This window comes from Phocoena phocoena, chromosome 8 (genome assembly GCF_963924675.1).
Source record: "Phocoena phocoena chromosome 8, mPhoPho1.1, whole genome shotgun sequence".
Lineage (NCBI taxonomy): Eukaryota > Metazoa > Chordata > Mammalia > Artiodactyla > Phocoenidae > Phocoena > Phocoena phocoena.
The window spans coordinates 40,555,292-40,577,070 of record NC_089226.1 but is presented as its reverse complement, the minus strand read 5'-3'; the positions used below and the strand labels follow the sequence as shown (position 1 = coordinate 40,577,070).

Sequence of the window (21,779 nt, the reverse complement as noted above, 5' to 3'; positions counted from 1 at the left end):
TTGGTTGGGGGAGGGAGGAATGCTCTTGGATATTTTTATGGTTCACTGTCTCACTGCCTTCAGATATTTGCTCAGATACTGCTTTCTCAATAACGCCTTCTCAAACCACTCTAGGTAAAACAACAAACTTCTATGCCTTCTCCCACCCCCACAATCTTCACTCCCTATCACCTCTACTCCATAGCTCTTATCATCTGTTGGACCATAAATTTACTTTCTTGCTTATTTGCTTCTTGTCTTGACACCTACCCCTCTCCACCTTCCTCACCCTCCAGTCCTGGAATATAGGGCTTGATTTTGTTCATTGCTGTATCCCCAGAGCCTAGACTAGTGCCTTATACATAAAAGGTGCTCAGTTAATATTTGTTGAATTAATTGACTAGCCTAAAGCAAAGAGAGGTAAGTTTGGAAGTCAGATATACATATGATATTCAAGCACATGGGCATGGAAGAATTCTTTAGGGGAAAGAATTCAGTGAGAAAAGGGCTTATAAGACCATCTGAAGGGACTGCATCATTTAGAAGATGGCTAGAGAAGGGGCAAGCAGCAAAGGCAGTAAAAGGGAGTGAGAAGAAGGAGAGAGAGTATGGTGTTGGCATTTAATACAAAGGAACACTTTCATCTTTAATCCATAGCCAAGTTATTTTGGAAAAGGCCCTGTGTGAGTAGGCTTTCTCAAGCCTCATCTGGCTTCATTCTTCTCCTTGTCTGAGCCAAGTTTTTCACTCCTCACAGGGTCTTAATACCTGCTGATCTGTCTGGAAAGGTCTCCTGTACATCCCCACAATCTTTACCTGCTTGATTCCTCCTTACCTTTCAACTGTCCACTTAAATGCCATTTCCTAAGAGAAATCTCATCTGAGTTCCTAGTCTAATTCAGACTCCTCTGAAATACTCTATTGTGTAACCCCCCTTTTTTCTTATATAGTACTTAGCACCGTTTCTAATTTTACAATTTTTTCTAGGATAATTGTATAATGTTCTGTCCCCCACCTACCTCCTTTGAGGCCTTTTCTTGTTGACTATGGTAGATGTGCATACAGCACATAAGTAGGTGCTGAACGAATGAGGTGACTGAATGCTCCGTTCAGTTTCTGGCTACCCTGATGTGATCAAAGTGTACTGATTTAACTTCCTTCTCTGCTCTGGATTCATAAATAATAAAAATCCTAATACCTAAGTATGTCAAAGATACACTTAAATTTCTTCTCTTTTTACACGTTGGTGCCTTGCTCACTCTGCTCTTTTTATGCTTTCCCATTGTGTTTGAAACACTGTCAGCCTACCTTTTAAGTCAGTTCTTCGTTTTTTCTTTATAATTTTAGTCTTAGGTCTTTTTGTATTAGGCTAGAATTTATTGGATAAAATATGTGGTCTCTGGAAGGTGACTGGATCTTAACTAAATAAGACATTCAGGTGGACCAATGTTAATCTGAATGTAGATTTTTGTTACATTTGTCAGATTTAAGTTTGACAGTGAAAATATGTTCATGATGAAGTATCTATTACAGATGTTGAAAGTGACACGCTAACAGTTGACTCTGGACCACTTACTAGTGAAGATAAACCACTTTCATTCAATACAGACTCTGAAAAGGAACAAGGTATTTCTTTTATCATATTCTCAAATTAAACTTGCTTGATTCTTCACATCTTTTTCCTAATAAAATTACATGTAATGAACAAAAGACATTACAGTGGTATCAAATTCTAAATTATTGCAACTAATTATTGCTTTGGGGATTCTCTTAGAAATGAAAGAGACTCAGCCTATCACAGCAGTAGCTCAGAGTTCAGTTCTACTTCATCCTCAGGAAGAAGCAGCCAGAATTAGAATGGCAGCAAGGCAGAAACAGGTAATTTGAAATTTTTATTTTTTTATTTTGGCTGCACTGGGTCCTTGTTGCGGCGCATGGGCTTCTCTAGTTGTGGTGAGCAGGTCCTAGAGTGCGCAGGCTCAGTAGTTGCAGTGTTCAGGCTTTGTTGAGGTAAGTGGGATCTTAGTTCCCTAACCAGGGATCGAACTCAGGCCCCCTGCATTGGGAATGCAGAGTCTTAACCACTGGACCACCAGGGAAGTCCCTGAAATTTTTATTTTTAAAGGTTTCTTTCTTCCCCTATGTACTATAGTTTTATTTGACTGGTGAAATTTGTCTTAACATCTGGCTACTTTTGATACCATTTCTTCTGCCTTGTCTTACACATTCATTTGATAGAAGGTACTTCATCTTTACTTGTACTATTCATTTGACCCTATTGCATTCTGCTTTGTATTTTATACTCTGGTATGTATCTTATCTTCCCTATAAAATTCATCAGTTTTTTAAAGGCGGAGACTGTCTTTTTTTTTTGCCTCACCATGGGCATGTGGAACTTCCCCGACCAGGGATCGACCCGTGCCGCCTGTAGTGGAAGCATGGAGTCTTAGCCACTGGACCACCAGGGAAGTCCGAGAATGTCTTTTTTAAAAAGTCAATTTATCCTACATAGTTTCTTGTACAATGCTTTATACATAGTAGGTACTCAATAAATACTTGTTGAATAAATGAGTCCCTGTCATAATATTAAACATTGATCTGGGCTTTGTAATCCCAAAAGTTTTTTTGAAAAACTGTATTTCAAAGAAAAATTTTAAATTCAACTTCCGTAACTGTAATATTTGTCCCTTCTACTTTAATGAAAGATTTTCTTAACACAGATTACCTCGAAAGAGGCTAATAGTTACTAAGCCAGTCAGTTTATAGTCATAGTTTTTATAAAAATGCAGCTGAGGGATGACAGTTCTATGAGCCAGTATTTTTAAAGTCTCAGATAAATGCTTTCTAATCAATATTCTAAAGCAGTATTGTCCAATAGATTTTCTACAGTAATGGAAATGTTCCATATCTATGTTCAGTATGGTAGCTGCTACCTACATGGGCTGTTGAATACTTGAAGTATGAGTAGTGCAACTGAGAAACTGAATTTTAAATTTTATTTGTTTTGGGTTGATGTAAATTTTAATAGTCACATGTAGCTAGTGACTACTATATTGATAGTGCAGTTCTAGAGTTACTACAAAACTGTAAATGGTTTAAATTCCGTGGCTCCTATGAGTGAAGGAAAGGAAGATGAAGATAGGAACTAAGCTATAGCCACTATTGCCTGATTAAGAATAGGTAATATCATATTGAGACATTTTGAAAACAAGATCATTCTTCATTATCTCTAGTAGACGTATTTCTCCTAATAAAACTTCACATACATTCCCTTTTCTATTTATTCAGTATATGTTTCTTATATATGTTTCAAGGACTACTAGGTGTTGGATTTAACAGGCAACCAGACAGACCAGTCCCTGTCCTCAGGAATCTTACAGTTACTTTAACACATGTTTTTAGTTCTTGGATTTAGTGTATGTGTTGGTATAATTTTGAGTTTATTTGTCATCACTCTGCCATTATTTTCCATCTCTTTAATGCCTGACAGTAAGGACTGAATGTTGCTCACTGTTCTTTTATTTAGCTTGTAGATAACTGCACGCTTTTATGAGTATGCCTAAGAAATCAAAGTGTTGTGAGCATTCTCGATATTTAATTTCTTAGGCGTTATTCTTACTGAGAACAAGGTAAAATTAAAGATGTGAACACAGAATTTGCTACTTCTCTGGAGGTGATGCTTCAGTGGTGGTCAAGGTTTCCCTGTGCTCCCAGGAAATAGAAATAGTTAATATGTTTATTTTTACTTCTCTTCCTTTTCCTCCTTTCCCCTTTTCCTGTCTCTTGCTTCCGTCCTCCCTCTGGCAGTGGCAATAACAGATAAAACATCACCACTTTCTTCTTGGATAATTGGTGCTCTTGGTGATGAGACCTGTTTCTTTTCATTGTAATGCATATAAACTTTTCTTTGGCATGAGTTTGTTGTTAATAAATCAATAGTATTTTTGTTATTTAGATAATGGAAATAGAAGAACAAAAGCAAAAACAGTTGGAATTACTTGAACAAATTGAACGACAGAAATTAACATTAGAAACTGATTGCTTCAGAGCTCAGCTGGAAGAAGAAAAAAGAAAAAAAACTCAACAGACTGGGGTACGATGCAGGAAATCTAATCCCTACATAGATTGTTGGGGGATAAAGAAGTGTGGGCAATCTTAGCATTCAGAAAAGTAAAGTGCATTTCTAATTTGTATTTGATAATTTTTTTAAAAAATAATGAATATGTAAAAATAACTTTATACAAACCTAATGACTTTCATCTTTCAGTTTCTAGAGGGTGCTAATATATGTGACCATGACTTGTATGTAATGTGTATGTTGAGCTCTTGGGCTTGGCACTAAAGGAGAGTGGTAGATTACTTCATTTCTTAGCAATGGAAATGCCAGTCTTTTTTATGAAAAATAAAGCTATATGGAAGTTTACAATTATAGAACATCAGTTTATGTAAAGTACTTTAGTACTTATTTCTGGATTTGCCTTTTAGTTAGTATCTTCATCTTTTATTAGGTTGGCACTGCACCAGCATCATGCACCATAAGTTCTGATGAAGATAATCACAGGCAGATGATTTATAACTATCAACAACAGCTATTACAGCAAAACAGGTATTATCTAGGGTACAATTTATATGTGATAGTGTGTGGCTACATTTTCAGGATTTATTATTTGGTTTACATAAAGGTCTTATCAGGATTCCCTTTAGAACTATGGCATGTAGATTTCTCAAAGAGCAATGTTAATAACATTGTTCCATTTCTGCCTTGATTATGGCCACCCCTAGATTGAATTTAATGTATAAACACTTAAGAATGTGCGGCATTTTTTTTAATCAAAAAGAATAATGCTTGTTTGTTTTGGGTAGGCTTCACAAACAGTCTGTTGAAACAGCCAGGAAACGATTACTCGACTATCAGACTATGTTAAAAGGAAAGTACCTATCCATGTCAGCTGCACCATTGATACCTGGTTCTGTTACATCAGTACCACCACAGAAATCTGAAAGACCCGCTGTTATATCAGAACATGAGGATCAAGGTCAGAGACCCAAGTTGAGTCCTAACAAACAACCTATGCAACCCGTACAGATCTCCAAATTAGAGCAAGATTTTCAGGTTCCAAGACAACATCGCTTTCCACAAAGACAGGTAGAAACAACCAAAACATTAGTTACTTCAGATATTTTAGCCGAGCAAGCTGTGGAATCACAGGAACAGCCAAAGCAACTCTTACAGACTGAAACACAACAGAGAGACTATAAATTGGTCCCTAAAGACTCTCATATACTTTCAAGGGCTTTGTCACATGATAAGCCACTGATAGTACAGGATGCTAGAGAAAGAGCTGAAACATCTGGGGCAACAACTTTTCAAACTTTAGACTCCCAGCAAATGTTCTCAGAGAACAACGAAAGTATATCGTCTAAGTTAATTGAACCTTCTTCATTCCTACCATTGGTAGCTGAGCATTCTTTTAGTTCTCTGCCTACTAAAGTTGAGTCTGGAAAAATCCAGGAATGCTTTTCAACTGGGAGCAAAAGTGTAGTTTCTGTAAGCCATTCTGTAGTTGGCCAAACGCAGGATAAGTCTTTGCCATTCTCAGAGAATATCATAGCCCAGCAAAGTAATTTGAAGGCTCTCCAAAAACAGTTAGACCTACAGAAAGAAGTTCTTCGGTTAAGACAGGAAGCTCAGGAACAATTGCTTTTGTGCAAACAGAAAGCATTGGAAGGGCAAACTGGCCTTTCTGTATTCCTTCCATTGGTACCTCTGGATTCGTTTGCTTCACTGCCTTCTGCCAAAGCTGAGTCAGGGAGAATCCAGGAATCTTCTCCAACCAAGAAAGAGACTACAGTTTCCTCAGGCCATCCTGGGGTCCCACAACTTCAGGATAGGCTTAATTTTAAATTTCTCCAAGAACAGTTAAATATTCAGAGGGACCGCTTTCAGGCTAGACGGGAAGCCCAGGAAGTATTATGTGTACATAAACAGAGTGAATTGGATGGAAGAGTATGGGCTGAACAGACTGAGCCCCCTTCTGTCCCATCTCAAGGAGCTCAGCATACATTTACTTCACTACCTTCTGCTGGTACTCAATCTGGAAAAATCCAGGACCAGTATTCATCTAAGAGTGAGAAGGAAATTCTCTCAATCCAATCTGAAATCCCAAAATTTCAGGATGGGTCTTCAAGTTTCCTACAGCAGTTCCACCCTTTGCATGATAGTTTGAAGTTGCTCCAAGAACAGCTGACTGCACAGAGGGATGCTCTTCAGGCCAGGCATGAAGCCCAGGCAGAATTACTTTTACGTAGACAAAGGGATTTGGAAGACTCTGAGTCTGTGCAGATGAGTTCTTCATTCCTGCCAGTGGTCACTCAACGTTCAGTTGCTTCACAAGCTTCTTCTAAAACTGAGCCTAGAAGAATTCAGAACTTTTATTTCTCTGAGAAGGAGAGTGTTACTCCCTCAAGTCATTTGATAATGCCAGCATTTCAGGATGAGCCTCTTAGTTTTCCACAGCATAGCCTGCCACAGCAGGAAAATCTAACAACACTCGAAGGTCAGTCGCACATTCAGAGGGTAATACTTGGTGCTAAACAAGAAACTCAGGAATTTGTACACAAACAAAGTGAATTAGAAAAAAAAATTCCTTCTGAACAGACTGGCACCTCTTTATCTCTGTCTCAGGGAGCTGAATCTGAAAAATTCCAGGACTATATGTCATTCAGGAGTGACAGTACAGTTCCCTTAAGCCATTGGAAGATCCCAAGATTTCAAGAAAGACTTCTGGCGTTTTCTCGACATATACAACCTCTACAAGATAATTTGGAAGGACACCAAGAATGGTTAGACACAGAAGAGGAGGCCCTTCAGTTTAGCCAGAAGACCCAAGGGAATGTATCTTTTGAACAAACTGGCCCCTCCTTCACACCCCAGTTAGAACAGCTTTCTTTCCCTTCATTGCCTTCTGCTGAATCTCTTACAACCCGGGAACCTCTTTCAGCAGAGAGTGAGAGTAGAATTCCTTCAAGCCATTTTCAGATCCCAGAATTGCAGGATAGACTTTTGAAGATATCACAGCTTATCCAGCCTCAACAAGATAATTTGAAGGCACTTCAAGAACAGTTAGCTACACAGAGGGAAGCCATCATTCAGTCTAGACAGGAAGCTCAGCAAGAATTACTTCTGCCTAAACAGTATGAGTGGAAGGGAAGAATATCTCCCGAGCAGGTTGGCACCTCTTCCTTCCTGCCCCTAGTTGTACAGCATCCTTTTGCTCCATTACCTCTTAGTGAAGCTGGTAGAATCCAAGAACCTTGTTCAACTAAGGATGATAATATAGTCTCCCCACGTCATTCTGAGATACAAAGGTTGCCTGATAGGCTTTTGGGTTTACCACAGCCTGTTTTACCTCAACAAGATTATCCGATTACATTTCAACAGGAACACGTGTATACACAGACAGGTCCCCTTCCATGTAGCGAGAAAACCCAGAAAGAGTTGGTTTTGCCCAGACAATATAAATTTGAGGAAAAGTCATCTGAGCATTTTATCCAACCTCTCCATGGTGATTTGAAGGCACTTCAAGAGCAGTTAGACATACAGAGGAAAGCCACTCATTCTAGACAGGAAGTCCGAGAAGAATTGCTTTTGCAAAGACTAAGTAAATTGGAGAAAAGGGTCTCACCTGAGCAGACCAGCACCTCTTCATCCTTATCCCACATAGCACTGCCTGTTGCTGACTCTGAAAGAATCCAAAAATCTCTTCCAACCAGAAGTGACAATACTGTTTCCTCCAGTCATCCTGAGATTCCAAGGTCTCAGGATAGGCTTTTGAGTTTATCCCAGGCTTTTCTGCCTCAGCAAGATCATGTGTCAGCACAGTTGGGCTTACAGAGAGAAGTGCTGCGTTTTAATGAAAAAGCTCAGGAAGAACTGCTTTTAAACAAGCAAGCAGAGCTGATTGAAGGTGACTCTTCTGAGCAGCCTGTTCCCTCTGTGTTTCTACCCAAGGAAAGAGAGCATTCATTTATTCCACTACCTTTTGCTGAAGTAAAATCTAAAAACGTTTGTGAATTGTATTCAGCCAAGAATGAACATGCAGCTCCTTCAAGTGCTTCTATGAGCCCAAGACTTCAAGATAGATTTTTGAGTTTTTCACAACCTCTCTTAGCTCATCAGCAAGATAATTTGGGACTTCAGAAGCAGATGGAGCTACAAAAAGAAGTTCTGCATTATGGCCAAAAAGCCCAAGAAGAATTGCTTGTACAGAGACAAACAGCATTGCAGCAGCACATTCAGAAACATCAGGAGACCTTGAAGGATTTCTTTAAAGACAGTCAGGTATGTATTAATCTTGAATATCTAAGAATTAAACATCGACAATAACCCTACTCGGCCAAGCTAAATACTTGTTTCAATCCTAGGTCAAAATAAGTTCTTAGTTACTGAGAATAAGTGGTTTGACCTTAACTGTGCTTTAATTTTCTACCTTAAACAACGTGGAAATTAAAAGGTAAAAATTGATCCACCTTGCATGGCGTTTATGAAGTTGATAGTTATTTGAAGCCCAACTAATTTCAGCCACTGGTTTGATACAACCAAACTCAAACATCATGGAAAATGTAGGTTGCCTTTTGAAGTTTTGTTATGAAGGATTTTGAGCTTACCACATGATGATTAAATTGTAAAATAACTAGTTAGCAGAATTTGTCTTAGGCAAATGGCAGACTTTGTGCTTTCTGTATAGCACTTTGTTGACATTTGTGTAGAATCAAAATCAGTACCATCTTTTTCCATAAGTGACAATATTAACATCTGTTATAAAAGTGGTGCGATTTTAGGCTGATGGACCGCCAGACCGGCTGCTTGTGCCTGAATTGTTGAGAGGACTCTGATGTGGTCACTCAGATGACTATTCATAGCTTCTCTATATGGGAGACAGTATATTCTCCTATATATGAATGTATCCATTTTATTTTAAAAGGCCACTTCCTAAATTTATGAGTTAGCCTAAACAGAATTCTACAATCCTTTGATGCTCAGGAGAAGCTTGAGTTGCGTTCATGAGAACTTGAGTTCTGGGGATTTACTGGTCATTTTAAGGAAAAGGAATGGGAAAAGAAAAGCAGAGAGGGATACTCAAGTATAATCTCTTATTGAAAGGTGCAGTGGAGGCTGTATGTAAGGTCCGAGGCTGTGACTGGTTGTACTTTTCAATGGAATTATTACCCTTTCAATATTAGAAGTACTTCTCATTTTTTTATCTATAGATAACATTGTAATAATGTGGTTGATGGAGCTGTTCGTGTGGTTGATGTTCTAACTGAAGAAGGGAGATATAAATCTAATGACTTCTTCACATGATCTTCATTTTGTCATCCCCACCCTCGTCTGTCTACTTTTTCAGACAAGTAAGCCCACAGTTGAAAATGATTTTGAAGCTAAGAAGCTCAGAGAATGCCTTGTTCATCTCCAAGATCTAGCCAAAGACAATCAGGAAAATATTGGTACTGCAGGCAGGAGAAACTGTGATGATAATCAGCTCCTTTCAGAAGATAGTAATGCCCAGCAAAGTGGTAAGATAATTGCATTTTATTGTACTGATTATCCTGATGATGATTCTTTATTTTAACCTCCTGCAATTTGCCGGTTGAAGAAGTTTGTTTCGTTAACAGATTTGTATTGTGCCTAACTTTGTCTTTGACTTGATAGGGGAGCATCAGGACAAAGAACTGGGTGGGAAATCCTCAAAACCACCTGTAGCAAAAGTTAAAGGTGGATTGGACTTGAACCAACATGAACTTAGTGCCATACAAGAGGTAGAATCACCAGCAAGTGGCAGAACTTCTATACTAGGTAAACAGATGGTTTGATAAAATATGATTTTTTAATATTTGCCAGTTTTCTACAGTTTTTTCAGGATGCTAAATATTTTGTTGTTGAGGAAACTTAGACTGTGAGTACTCATGAAGGGGAAAAAATGGTTTCTACAAACTATTTAAAATGTGGACTTAAAGAAATATGTCATTAGGTAACTAGTTTCTTTATATATGAGGAAAAGCAATTGATAGTAGACAAAAATTCTTTGCTATCCATTATTCTGACACTTTTGCTTCCCTCTGCTTCCTTTCTAAACCAGTTTCTCTAGGATATAACCCAGTTTTTCCTCTTCTGCCTTGCTGCTCTTTCACTTCAGTACCTTCACTGCTCTTTTCCTGTATCTTTCACAGGATAATCATGGTGCTTAAGACCCTGGCTTTAAGAGCAGTTGTAACACGTATATTTCTTCACTGTACTTCTTCCTAGATTCAATTATCTAGAAAAATTCCTCCCTGCGATCCTTAGTAAATAGCCCTATTTTCATTTTATAATTATTTCTAGATTTCAAACTCAACCAGATAATTCTCTTGATCAAATCTATCAAAGCAAATTCTTTTTTTTTTTTTTTTTTTTTTTTTTTTGCGGCACGCGGGCCTCACCGCCGTGGCCTCTTCCGTTGCGGAGCACAGGCTCCGGACGCGCAGGCCCAGCGGTCATGGCCCACAGGCCCAGCCGCTCCACGGCATGAGGGATCCTCCTGGACCGGGGCACGAACCTGCATCCCCCACATTGGCAGGTGGACTCCCAACCACTGCGCCACCAGGGAAGCCCAAAGCAAATTCTTTTTTAAGGGGGAAAATAACTTTGTCAGTAGAAAGGTACTTAGAAATGTAATGTTAATATTAGCTATTTTGGTCTTAAAGCCATAAAATATTGTACCTTTGTTTTGGGCTAAAAGAGTTCAAGAAGGTAGAGATTCAGAATAGCTCTTAAGAATCATTCTCCTTTTTACTTTCTCCTTATGTCTTATGGAAATTATAACAAAGTAATGATTCTATTTATTACTAGGCTTTGGAAGCTTTTCTTCATTTTGCACTATTTGGTAAACACAACTGTTCAGGAATTGATTGGTGCTTTCCCTAACTCAGAATGAGCATTGGGAAATTCTGACCATTGATTCCTATAATTTAATGAGTTGTGTTTGAGACTGCAAAAATAGCCTATCTAAAAGGGAAAGCTATATATTCCCTCACCTCCACCTCCTTATCCTTCAGCCTTTTATCAATGAAAAGAACCCAGATGTAAGTCTTGACTGTTTCCTTGTCTATACCTCTGCGACACCCTACAGAGTACCAGTTCTTCTCAGTTCTAGTTGGTCAACTCTGGAATCTGTCCATTTGTTTCTATTCCCACTACCACTCTTTTAATTCAGGCTGTCATTTCTTTCTTGAAGGGCTGCTACAACTTCCCATGTCTCCCTGTTTCCAGTCTAGCATTACTCTCATTCATTTTCCCATGGTGTACTCAGAGTAATCTGCCTCTATTGCTCCATGTTTAAATTCTTCATTCGTTTCCCTTTGACTGGAGGAATAAGTCTAAATGAAGTCTTAAGTCCCTAGCTTCACCCACAAGGCCCTTCATGGTCTCACTCCCTCCCTTCAGGGGTGAGGTAAGTGCCACTTGTGTGGCATAAACTTCCCATGAGCTATCAGGCATCCCTCTCATATGCTCTTTGGGAGCTTTCATCATAGCCTTCATCACACTTCTTTGGGTAATACTTTTAGTCAAAATATTATAGGCAAATAGTGCTAAAAGGTTACGACATGAAACAGCATTTCTTTCTGCCCCTACACCCCCCCCCACCCCTTGATGCTACTCACCAGACACAGTCACTTTTCAAGTCTCCTAGGTGTTTCTTCTTGTATTTACTTCTGTAGTTGGCAATGGATTTTAGCAAAAATTAAGCCAAATATTAAACACTGCTAAAATAATTTGAGATCACATCATTTTCTCTGTTTGTGAGAACATCTTTTAGTGCAATATTGGATGATACATTCTTAACAAGGTTATTATTTTCCCCAAAGGGGATGAAAATTGCTTCTCAGGGAGATGAAAAAGTCTTACTCTTTATGTACCAAAGCACAAATGTACATAAAAAGATATACAGTATTAAAAAAAAAAGATACACAGTATATATAGTTATTAAGTTTCATGGAGTTAGGAGGCAATTAGGAAAAAAGTCTTGAAAGGGCTCCTTAGGTGGGTGATGATAAAGTTAATATTGAGAAACACAGCTATAATATTCCAATTTTCTTCTCTGTATTCTACTTTTTTTTTTTTTGGCTTCACCGGGTCTTAATCTTTTATTTTTTAGTTGTGGCATGTGGACTCCTTAGTTGCAGCATGCGAACTCTTAGTTGTGGCATGCATGCAGGATCTAGTTCCCTGATCAGAGATCTAACCCAGACCCCCTGCATTGGGAGCATGGAGTCCTACCCACTGGACCGCTAGGGAAGTCCCTGTAGTCTTATTTCTTCCCTATAGTCTCATTTCTTTAGGCTTTACTTTCTGGGAGAATTTTCTCAGCTTTTTCTTCTAACATTTCTTAGGAATTTTTATTTGGCTCTCAAAGTATAGTTTCTAAAAGCTTGCCCTCTTTTCTGGTATTTTCTTTTTGTAGCATCCTGCTCTTGTTTCATGGATGCAAAATACTGCCTACTTTGAATATTTATAGGTTTTTGCTTGTTTGGGGTCCTGTATTTTCTCTGTTTGTCTGGGTTCTTCCTTTTTTTTTTCTGTCTGAAATTTTAGAGGCTTTTCTCTAATATCTTGCATATTTGAGCGGAACACTGAATGGCTAATTGGAAATTCTATACGTGGGGACCTTATTTACTTCTGGATTTCACTGGAAAATGTGGCTTTTCCTTGAGGATCCTCAGCTTAGTAGCTGTGGTTCTTTTCCCTGAGCAATTTACAGTTTAGTTTCTTCAAAGAAAGATCCTCCAAGTTTGATACAAGCCTGGCTGTTGCTCTTATGGAGCCAGACCTGGGGGGATCTGAGTCGAGGGTGCAAACTTTCTTTTAATACCTCTGATTTCCTTATGGCATTCTTTTTCTTCCCTCCACCCTTGCCCCTTTCAGTGCCTGATCCCCCTAAATTCAGAGTGTATTGGATTCATGTAGTTGTGGCGAAGTGGTTAAGACGATAGACTAGAAATCCATTGGGGTTTCCCCACACAGGTTCAAATCCTGTCAACTACTGCACCTTTCCCCTTAGAAAGGTAATCCTTTGACACTTTACCAGTTTGAGAGTCTGCTATAAATTTGATTGCAGAGTGTATAGGATTCAGTTTCTCTAGAGGATAAACCTTTAGTCTTCTCTGGGGATGATGTTGAGAGATAGGAATCTCAGGTGATGGGAGGGATCTTTTCCATGTACATGTTTTTAAACATTCTCCTGTTTTCAGTTCCCTGATTCACACCTTCCTTTTGTAATACCTCTTGCCTTTAATTCCCAAGTTTTTCTGGGGCTCTGCACAGTAAATTAGCTTCTACTTCTGAGTGTCTCCCACTCCTTTGTTTGTTTCATGAGTGTTTATTTCAGTCATAAGTGTTTATTTCAGTGATTATTACTTTGATAATCACCCTCAGGTAAACACCATCCAGGTCAGGAACTGGAATGTTAGAGAACTACATAAACCCTTTCTTCATACTCTTGCAATTACTCTTCCTCCTCTTCTCCCCAGGGTAAACCCCTATCTTGATCTCTAATACCACAGATTAGCTGTAGCTGTTTTTGAACTTTATGTTATGAATGTATATTATTCCTTATAAAACTTAATGGTTAATAATTTTTCCAGGCATTTTTCCTGTGATTAGTCGGTACTGAAGCATTTTCTATCATTAGGAAGTAGGAGTTTCGTTAAAAACTTAGTAAAATTGAAGTGAAATAATTAAAGGCTGTGTGAAAGTCAAGCAGTTACTATTTTCTTGCTACACTGATTAAGTCTTTAAGACTTTAGGTTTTTACCCATAATCTAAATTGCCATTTTAGTTTTAACTAGAAACGTAAGTGGAAATCCAGTGAGTCAATTTCTTTTCCCTCCCAGGTAAACCAGACTTTTATGAAGACAGAGACCCACTGAGGGTCTCAGTAAGCCGAGAACAGAGTTTTCTTGGGAGCCCCCTGGACTGTGATCCATTTGGTCATCTTCACCCAGTTGCCCAGGAGAGCATCTGTAGTGATGACTCTCATAAAGCAGGTGAGAGAGAAAGAAGTTGAAACTGGAATTGCTGTGCATAAGAATATGTGGACAAAAGATAGTTATTGTAGTATTATTTGTAACGAAAAATGGTAAATAACTTGAGTGAAACTGCAGTTTTGTGAAAGTGTTAAAAATGAGGGGAGAAAAGTCTGTGTTCATGCATTTGAAAACTGTCTGGAATAAGAATCACCAAAGTTTAGGTATGGGTTAATCTTTGTTGGAGGTTGGGTTTCACACTTCTATTTCATATGTTTACATAATGTGAAATTTTTTTTCCATAAGAAGCCTATATTATTTCTGTACACAAAAAGTTGAATGAGGGAAGTGAAGTTTATTTAGAGAATAATTAATTACCCTTTTAAATTGTTTCACTAAATAAGTAAATGTTAGTAGGAGGTATGTAAGGGTATGAGGTTTTTACAGTTGGCAAACTCTACACATTTTGTGTTTAAGCCTATTTGTAACAATCCACATTTAATTAAATACTACTGAGTATTATCTTTTAAAAATTCTATCTGTGGCATTCTAAACGAGCTGTTTTATGTTTAGTTTTAAATATTTGGAAAGTATTAAGGAACAATTACAAGGAAAACAACTTTAAATCACTTAATTCTGCCACCCAGACAACTGATGTTAATTTTCTCGCTTTTGAATTTGTGCATATTTATAACAAGCTATTTTATATGTATAATATTGACCCTGCAAAGCATAGTTCCAGTACTGCTTCATTAGTTCTAAAGCACCTTTTAAGTAGTTGCCTTTTCTAACCAGATTTTATTTTAGCTGTCACATATACTTGGATAATTGTTATCTTAGTTGTATCTAGAGTTTAATACAATGAGAGATGAGCAAGGTCTATTTTCTTTTTGAGAGTTTATAGAAAAATTGACTTTAGCTTCTCCTTTTTTAATTGGAGATTGAAATAACTACAAAATATAATTTCCAATGAATTGTAGTTTTTGACATTTTAAAATAAAAACCATTACCATTTTTTTAGATTTAGCCAGTGAATACTCGCATTCCTTTTTATTCTACCTGTCAATGTCCTCTAGCCAAAGACTACCAAGAACACACATGTAATTGAAGAAAGCTGGGTGCTTTGACTTGTAGTGAGGGAGAATGCACACCGTGGGGAACCATGAGGCCAATGAATTAGTGAGAGGGTATTAGAAGGGACTTACTATAAGATTTGGGCTTTATTAGGTGATTTTGAGGAGGGTTTAAGTATTTTGAAATAGGGCTTTGCTTGTTAGTATTGGATATTATCAGGAAGCCAGGGTGATCCTGTTATTGGATACCTACAAAATTCTTCCCTAGGAGGTAGGAATAATGGAGTTAGGCTAAGTAAAGCTGTACTTGATTAAGCAGCAGTCACTCATGTTAGCCAGGATAAGGAGATGATAGGTCATTTTTTTTTTTTTTCCGGTACACGGGCTTCTCACTGTTGTGGCCTCTCCAGTTGCGGAGCACAGGCTCCGGACGCGCAGGCTCAATGGCCATGGCTCATGGGCCCAGCTGCTCCGCAGCATGTGGTATCTTCCCGGACCGGGGCACGAACCCGTGTCCCCTGCATTGGCAGGTGGATTCTTAACCACTGCGCCACCAGGGAAGTCCTAAATGCTTTTAATGAATAATAACATGAGTTCTTTTTTTTTCTTTTTGGTCTAAGATAAGGCAACTCTACAAAGCAAAATATGAAAGAAAATTGTAGGAAAGCAGGAAATTATGCCTTCTGGTGCTAAAAATTTGATTTGTCATAATCCAGACCTTCCCCCTCCTTCCTCATTTTAGTCAAGGTCAGTGAGGCTGTGGTTGAGAGTCATGCAGTATTAAGTCACGCTGCGGAGGAAGAAGACCATACGTACATGGGTCCAAATGTGAAGCCAGATGATAAGGTTAGTCATGTCTTGATGTGTACTGCATTGTTAGAGTTGCTTGGCTTCATATTGTCTTTTTAGTTTACAGAAGTTGTGAAATATTAAAGTCCATGTTCTCTGAGATCTGCTCTTACTGGAGTGGATCAGTGATGAAAACAGCCAAATCTGAGCATCAGAAGACCTCTTAGTCTACCTGATGCATGATCTCTATAGTTCTGAGAAGCAAAAGAATTTAAAACAATAAGGGGTGTGTGTGTGTGTGTGTGTGTAAAGGTGACAGTGGATAACTGAGGACTTATTGATGGGGGAGTGAGAGTGGGCTGGGGGTGTGTGTATGAAAGGCTGATCAGTTCTGAGCAATGATGAAAAAAGGCTTTACTACGGACCTTTATAACTATGAAGGTTTCTACACTTGATCTGAGCTCAGAATAAATAACTGCTAATGTTGGTGATTTGGGTTTTTTCTAGATATTACTTCCTACATTGTGGCCTAATGTTCTCCTTAATTTTTAGGCTGAAACACAAGAAATTTATCATGAGCCATTATCGTCAATAACTGTTTCTACTGGGAGCTTTTTAAGTTATGAAAACACAGATTTGAGCCTTACAGGTAAGAATATCAGAATGTTTATAAATAAATTGAAAGAGAAGCACCAGTTGCACTGCAGTACAGCGGTGAGAGCCAACATTGCTTTTCACAAGGTGCTGAGAGGGATTGTTCTTTAAATCTCAAAAGTAATCATGCCTTTAGAATATTGGACAGTATGACCTTCTAATCGTGATTGAAGTCACGGGGCTGCAGACGCAGAGACACTCTGCCGATCTCCAGTAGCACGTTGAGGAGGGTCTGCTAATGTTGGTGGGAATCTACGGAGCACGTTTCTTGGCTGCACTGATTCCTTGTCGATGTGTATTGCTATGCCTCTCTGCTAAAATCTGTCTCAAAGGAAGTACCCAGACACTAAATATTTTCATTAAACCCAATTTTCAGAGTCGTTTTCAGAGCTTGTGGACCAGAGGGAACAAGAATCTCCCACTAGTAAAGAAGAGGAAACAAATGTTTTAAGTTCTGTAGTTCCTTCAACACAAGTTATTTATCAAAGACAGGACCCTCAGGACGCCCTTAAACCTCTTTTACCTGCATTGGAAACATTTACATCTGGTCAGACACATATTCAGCAGATGATAGACAAGTACATAAATGAAGCAATTTTGATGACTGAGAAAACAGACTTGTGGGGTAAAATTATTTGTGAACAAATACTTTCATGTAAACTAAGTGTTTTTAACTTTTAACCTTTCATCCTTTTTAGTTGAAAGTAGTGATTGTTTGAGCTTTGTGTTTTGATGGCTTGCTGTAGCAGTTATAACATGGAAAACGCTGAGGAGGGCACTTAGTGAGAGAGGGGCTTTGGAAACAGACTGACTGAGACAGTGTAGAAGAGATGAGCAGATCTTCCTTCACCTTTGCAAAGTTAACTACAGTAGCTCAGTATTGCCAATACTGAGCACAAGAACTCAGAAATCAGACCTCTTGACCATTTCCTAACTGTGAAACCACAGGCAGCTTACTCTTTCGTCTCCAGTGGAAGGAGGGGTGTTTGGGATAATGCACATAAATTGCAGTGTCTGGCGTGCGGCAACACTCGGTACAGTGAGCTTTTCTTCTTTTTTTCAAATCATTGATCCTGAAATGAAGTAATTGAGAATAACAAAGCTTATTGTAACAAAGCAGTGACCATGATGGCATCTTACTCCTAACTAACCCCATAAAGACCTTGAGGCTAGTAGAAATGGAAACTTGCATTTGTCAAAGGTTCTGGTCAAACCACTGCCACCACCCGCCCCTTTTGTACATGAGAGATAATGGCAGGACTTAATTTGAAAGCACCTGCTGGTAATGAAAAAAATGCAAGTAATTTTGTTAAATTGGAGTTATCTTAAAATAACCTTTATGAGTATGTTCTTAGTACTACTTTTCTAGGCTTCATTTTTAAAATGTGTCCTTTTTCCTTAAAATTCCAACAGTTGACTTCGACTTTCCAGAACTGGAGCAGAGTTTTCCAAATTTGCATCGTCAGCTGTTTAAACCCTTAGAACCACATCTAGATTTTGACTCGTCATCATCTTTCTCTGGGATTTCTCAAGACAGCAAAGACTTTTACCAGGTATAATAAAGTAGATGCTTCTTTGCAGTGAATTTCCAAAAACTGTCTTTTCTTCTGTTAGAACAGAACAATGCTTCTTAGCCTTGGCTGCCAATTAAAATCATCTGATAAGCTTTTAGATACCAGTGCCCAGACTGTACCTCAGACCAATTAGAATCCCTAGGAATGGGCAGATACAGTGATTATAATGCAGAACCAAGATTGAAAACAGGTGCATTAAAATTCTGTCCCAATAGTTTTATCTCCAGCTATGATGACCCATAAAAACTTGTCGGGCTTCCCTACTGGCACAGTGGTTGAGAGTCCACCTGCCGATGCAGGGGACACAGGTTCGGGCCCCGGTCCGGGAGGATCCCACGTGCCGCGGAGCGGCTGGGCCCGTGAGCCATGGCCGCTGAGCCTGCACATCCGGAGCCTGTGCTCCGCCACGGGAGAGGTCACAACAGTGAGAGGCCCGCAAAAAAACCCAAAAAAACAAAAAAACTTGTCTTCAGGGTTTCAGGGGGTGGGGTTACTTCAATGGAATTCAGTCTTAAACAGTCAAGTAAACAGAATTTTGCAAAATTTAAAGTCTCTTCCTATACAATAAAGGAGCTAAGATTCAAACCTGGGTCTTTCTATTTCCAGGCAGCTCTGCGTATTTCCTGCTTATCAGAAAATTATATATTCTGGATATATTCTGAACATACTCTGAACTCTGTCTTGTTAATTCACAATTTGTTTTCTAAACAAAGTCTGTTTCATATTTACTAAAGTGAAAGAATTGGGTTTGAATAAGCAAGTGGTTTATGTGGTAGTAAAGTGGTAATTAAGAATAATATCAAAGAAACATAAAAGATTGATTCAACATAGTAAATACTAATATTTCAGCCTTTCCCGGTTGTCTTCCATCAGAGGTCGCATTCCTCCTGTGAAAGCCTCCGTTCTAGTCTGTCACCCAAAAGTACAGCTTCTTTTACAGCACTGAGGACCAGCCTGCATTCTTCTCTTAACACCAGCGTGAACCAGCAGCCTGACCCTAACTGGGCTCGTGAGGAAGCTCAGAGTTTTGCTACAGAAAATGTTACTGAAGGTATGTAGAAGTTCAAAAAAGTTAAATAAAGCTCAATAGTTTTTCATGGTTGTTTATATCAATTTTCCTTGGAAATTGTACCTAGTAGCTCTTGGTTTGTCTCCACTCACCAGTTTCTCTGTATATTTATTTAAATAACAGAAGTAATATATGGTGTTTGCATTTTATTTTGATAAAATAAAAAGTGCTGCCTCTTGCTCAACTTCCCTACCTCAACTCTTAGTTATCAGTTTAAGTATCCTTCTAAAACTTTTTATACAAATTTTATATATATGCACACATCACAACATACGAGATGCACATGCATGTTTAAGTCTTCTGTTATAAAGTCAGTATTCTGTTATGGGGGGGAAAGCCCTCGTGTTTAATAGTCATAGTTCCTTTGTTAACTATTATAGGAGAAAATACATGGTGTGAGCAGTAGTTATTCGAAAATCGCTGTGACATCCTTTAACTTTCTATTCACGTCTGTGTATAGCAGTTTTCATTCCTAAAATTTTAAGTAACCTGACTTTATTATTTGCAATGTTCTCAGCAACTGTGAGAGACTATCTCTATCGAAGGTTTTACAACATATAATTATGATCAACTGATTTCTTATAGGGTCTGAACAATCTTTTCAACAACTTCTGCCAGAATTTTCTTCACAAGGAAGCCAGCATGCTGACTTACCAAGTATTTTTAGCAGCATTGAAGCAAGAGATTCTTCCCAAGGGGCAGAAAATCAATACTCTTCCTCTGAACAGAATGAAATATTACAGAACAAGCAAAAAAGTGTTCATTTCCAGCTCTCTGAAGGAAATGTGCAAAGTTCAGTCTTCAGTTCATCTGGTGAGGCTAATGTATTTCATCAGTTAAATCTACAGCATAGCACTCCATGTGGTTCTGCCTCTAGTGAGTGCTCAGTAAAAGACAGACTGGGCTTTGAAGAACTGTCAGAAAGAGGAGTTGGTACAGTGTCACAAGGTCAAGGGCTCACTGATGATAAAGAAACCTGTGGCGTTTTAAATATAAATCCACAATTATGCGTAAGAACTTCAATTCAGACACCATATTCAGTCACTGTTCAGAATGAAAAATGTCTTGAGGATTCAACTACTGCAGAAACTCCATCAATCATAGGAAACCAAACTCAACAAGCAGAGTCAGAGCTCTTTGTAAGTTCTGGATCGTTTTCATTACAGAACTCTATTCCAATCTGGGTAAGTGAAATCTGTGTTGTATGTAACTTTTGTTTTCATTTTCGGACTTTTTAAACAAAATTGCAAGAGATGCAACAGAGCTACTATATGAGGTATAGTCAATCTCATAATCGTTGGAAATCTCCAATGAAATGCGAAAGCAAATTTTTAAAATTTGACCTTCCTCTGAATTTTACAGATCTTCCCAGTTCGCATTTTTCTCCAGCTTTCCTGAAAAATGGCGGCTCAGCCTGTGCTTCAGCACATAAGTGTTGAACTGCATTGTGTGCTGCACTGGATTAATCTCCTTGGTTTCAGCTTACCTTCTAGTACTATTGGTCCCTCCACAGATAAGCAAAATAAGGTGGCTTACTTGGCAGCTTTTGGTTTTTTGGTTTTTTTTTTGTAAATTCTTGTTCAGTATTGAAAGGGTTTTTCCTTAATAAAGTGTGGTCTAGGGACTTCCCTGGTGGTCCAGTGGTTGAGACTTCGCCTTCCAGTGCAGGGGGTGTGAGTTCCATCTCTGGTCAGGGAGCTAGGATCCCACACGCCTCGCAGCCCAAGAACTAAACCATAAAACAGAAGCAATACAGCAATCAGCTGCAGCCCAACAGCCATTCAGATAGGTAGGGGATACACACACTGCAGTTCTGCACAGCCCCCAGTCAGCAGGCACTTGGCTCTGTAACCCACGGAGTAGTTTGTCTTCTCCATTATCCTTAGTTCAAGAACCTGTTGTTGTTCTTCCATAATGAACATATTTTTCACATTCTGAGTGTTTCTGAGGCTATGATTTTTGAATATTGTTTCCCTTTTAATTTTACTGTACAGGAGACAGAATGTGGCCATGGTATAATGGAAGAACCAGAACTTACGTTGATAAGCAACAGTGATATCAGTATTGCTGAAATGGATTTTGCAAACTTAACTCTAGAAGAAAAGAGAGAAAATGAGGCAAAGAGCTGTTTTCAGGTAAATTCATAGCTCTCATTTTATACAGCAACCCATAGTTGAGGATTAGGGAATAGAAAAGGATAGTTTTACTTAGCTTTCTACATTGGCATTTCTTACATTAGAATCGTGTATGAATGTGCTCACAGTGGACAAGCTGACAATTGAACTTTCTAGAAAGGCAGTTCCAAAAGACCTAGGGTTTAGAATGGGTAAAGTTTAGAACCTTTGCTGTGAATCTGTACAGTGAGGTAAAGTGGTAAAGTCTGTGACTTTCTCACAATTAGGTGAGTGAATTTCTGCCTCTTCTATCAGAAACACAAAACTCAGATTGTCCAGCTGCATCAGAACATCCTGTGGAGAAACCAGCTGTGTGTGCAGGTATGTATGCCCTGGGCATCAGATTAGAGCCCAGGAGCCAGTGGGGTTCCCCCTACTTGAGCAGAAACCCCACACATTTGTATAT

At 38.7% G+C, this 21,779-nt stretch overlaps 1 protein-coding gene and 2 non-coding genes across 3 annotated transcripts in view; all 3 read left to right on the top strand.

Moving 5' to 3' along the window:
• The window catches only part of CEP295 (centrosomal protein 295), a 42,538-nt gene that overhangs the window by 20,076 nt on the left and 683 nt on the right, over window positions 1-21,779 (top strand). The window contains exons 10-25 of the mRNA XM_065882792.1: window positions 1,513-1,605; window positions 1,754-1,857; window positions 3,935-4,072; window positions 4,488-4,585; window positions 4,843-8,320; window positions 9,387-9,555; window positions 9,692-9,835; window positions 13,909-14,061; window positions 15,856-15,959; window positions 16,455-16,551; window positions 16,933-17,181; window positions 17,988-18,109; window positions 19,004-19,181; window positions 19,785-20,383; window positions 21,194-21,334; window positions 21,601-21,694. Coding sequence (XP_065738864.1) covers window positions 1,513-1,605; window positions 1,754-1,857; window positions 3,935-4,072; window positions 4,488-4,585; window positions 4,843-8,320; window positions 9,387-9,555; window positions 9,692-9,835; window positions 13,909-14,061; window positions 15,856-15,959; window positions 16,455-16,551; window positions 16,933-17,181; window positions 17,988-18,109; window positions 19,004-19,181; window positions 19,785-20,383; window positions 21,194-21,334; window positions 21,601-21,694 — 5,961 coding nt within the window. The remainder of the gene's footprint in view (window positions 1-1,512; window positions 1,606-1,753; window positions 1,858-3,934; window positions 4,073-4,487; window positions 4,586-4,842; window positions 8,321-9,386; window positions 9,556-9,691; window positions 9,836-13,908; window positions 14,062-15,855; window positions 15,960-16,454; window positions 16,552-16,932; window positions 17,182-17,987; window positions 18,110-19,003; window positions 19,182-19,784; window positions 20,384-21,193; window positions 21,335-21,600; window positions 21,695-21,779) is intronic.
• On the top strand, window positions 16,083-16,162 carry LOC136127689 (small nucleolar RNA U2-19). The gene has a single exon (XR_010656147.1). It is a non-coding gene; the product is annotated as a small nucleolar RNA U2-19 (small nucleolar RNA).
• LOC136127688 (small nucleolar RNA U2-30) lies at window positions 16,296-16,367 on the top strand. Its single transcript, XR_010656146.1, has one exon. It is a non-coding gene; the product is annotated as a small nucleolar RNA U2-30 (small nucleolar RNA).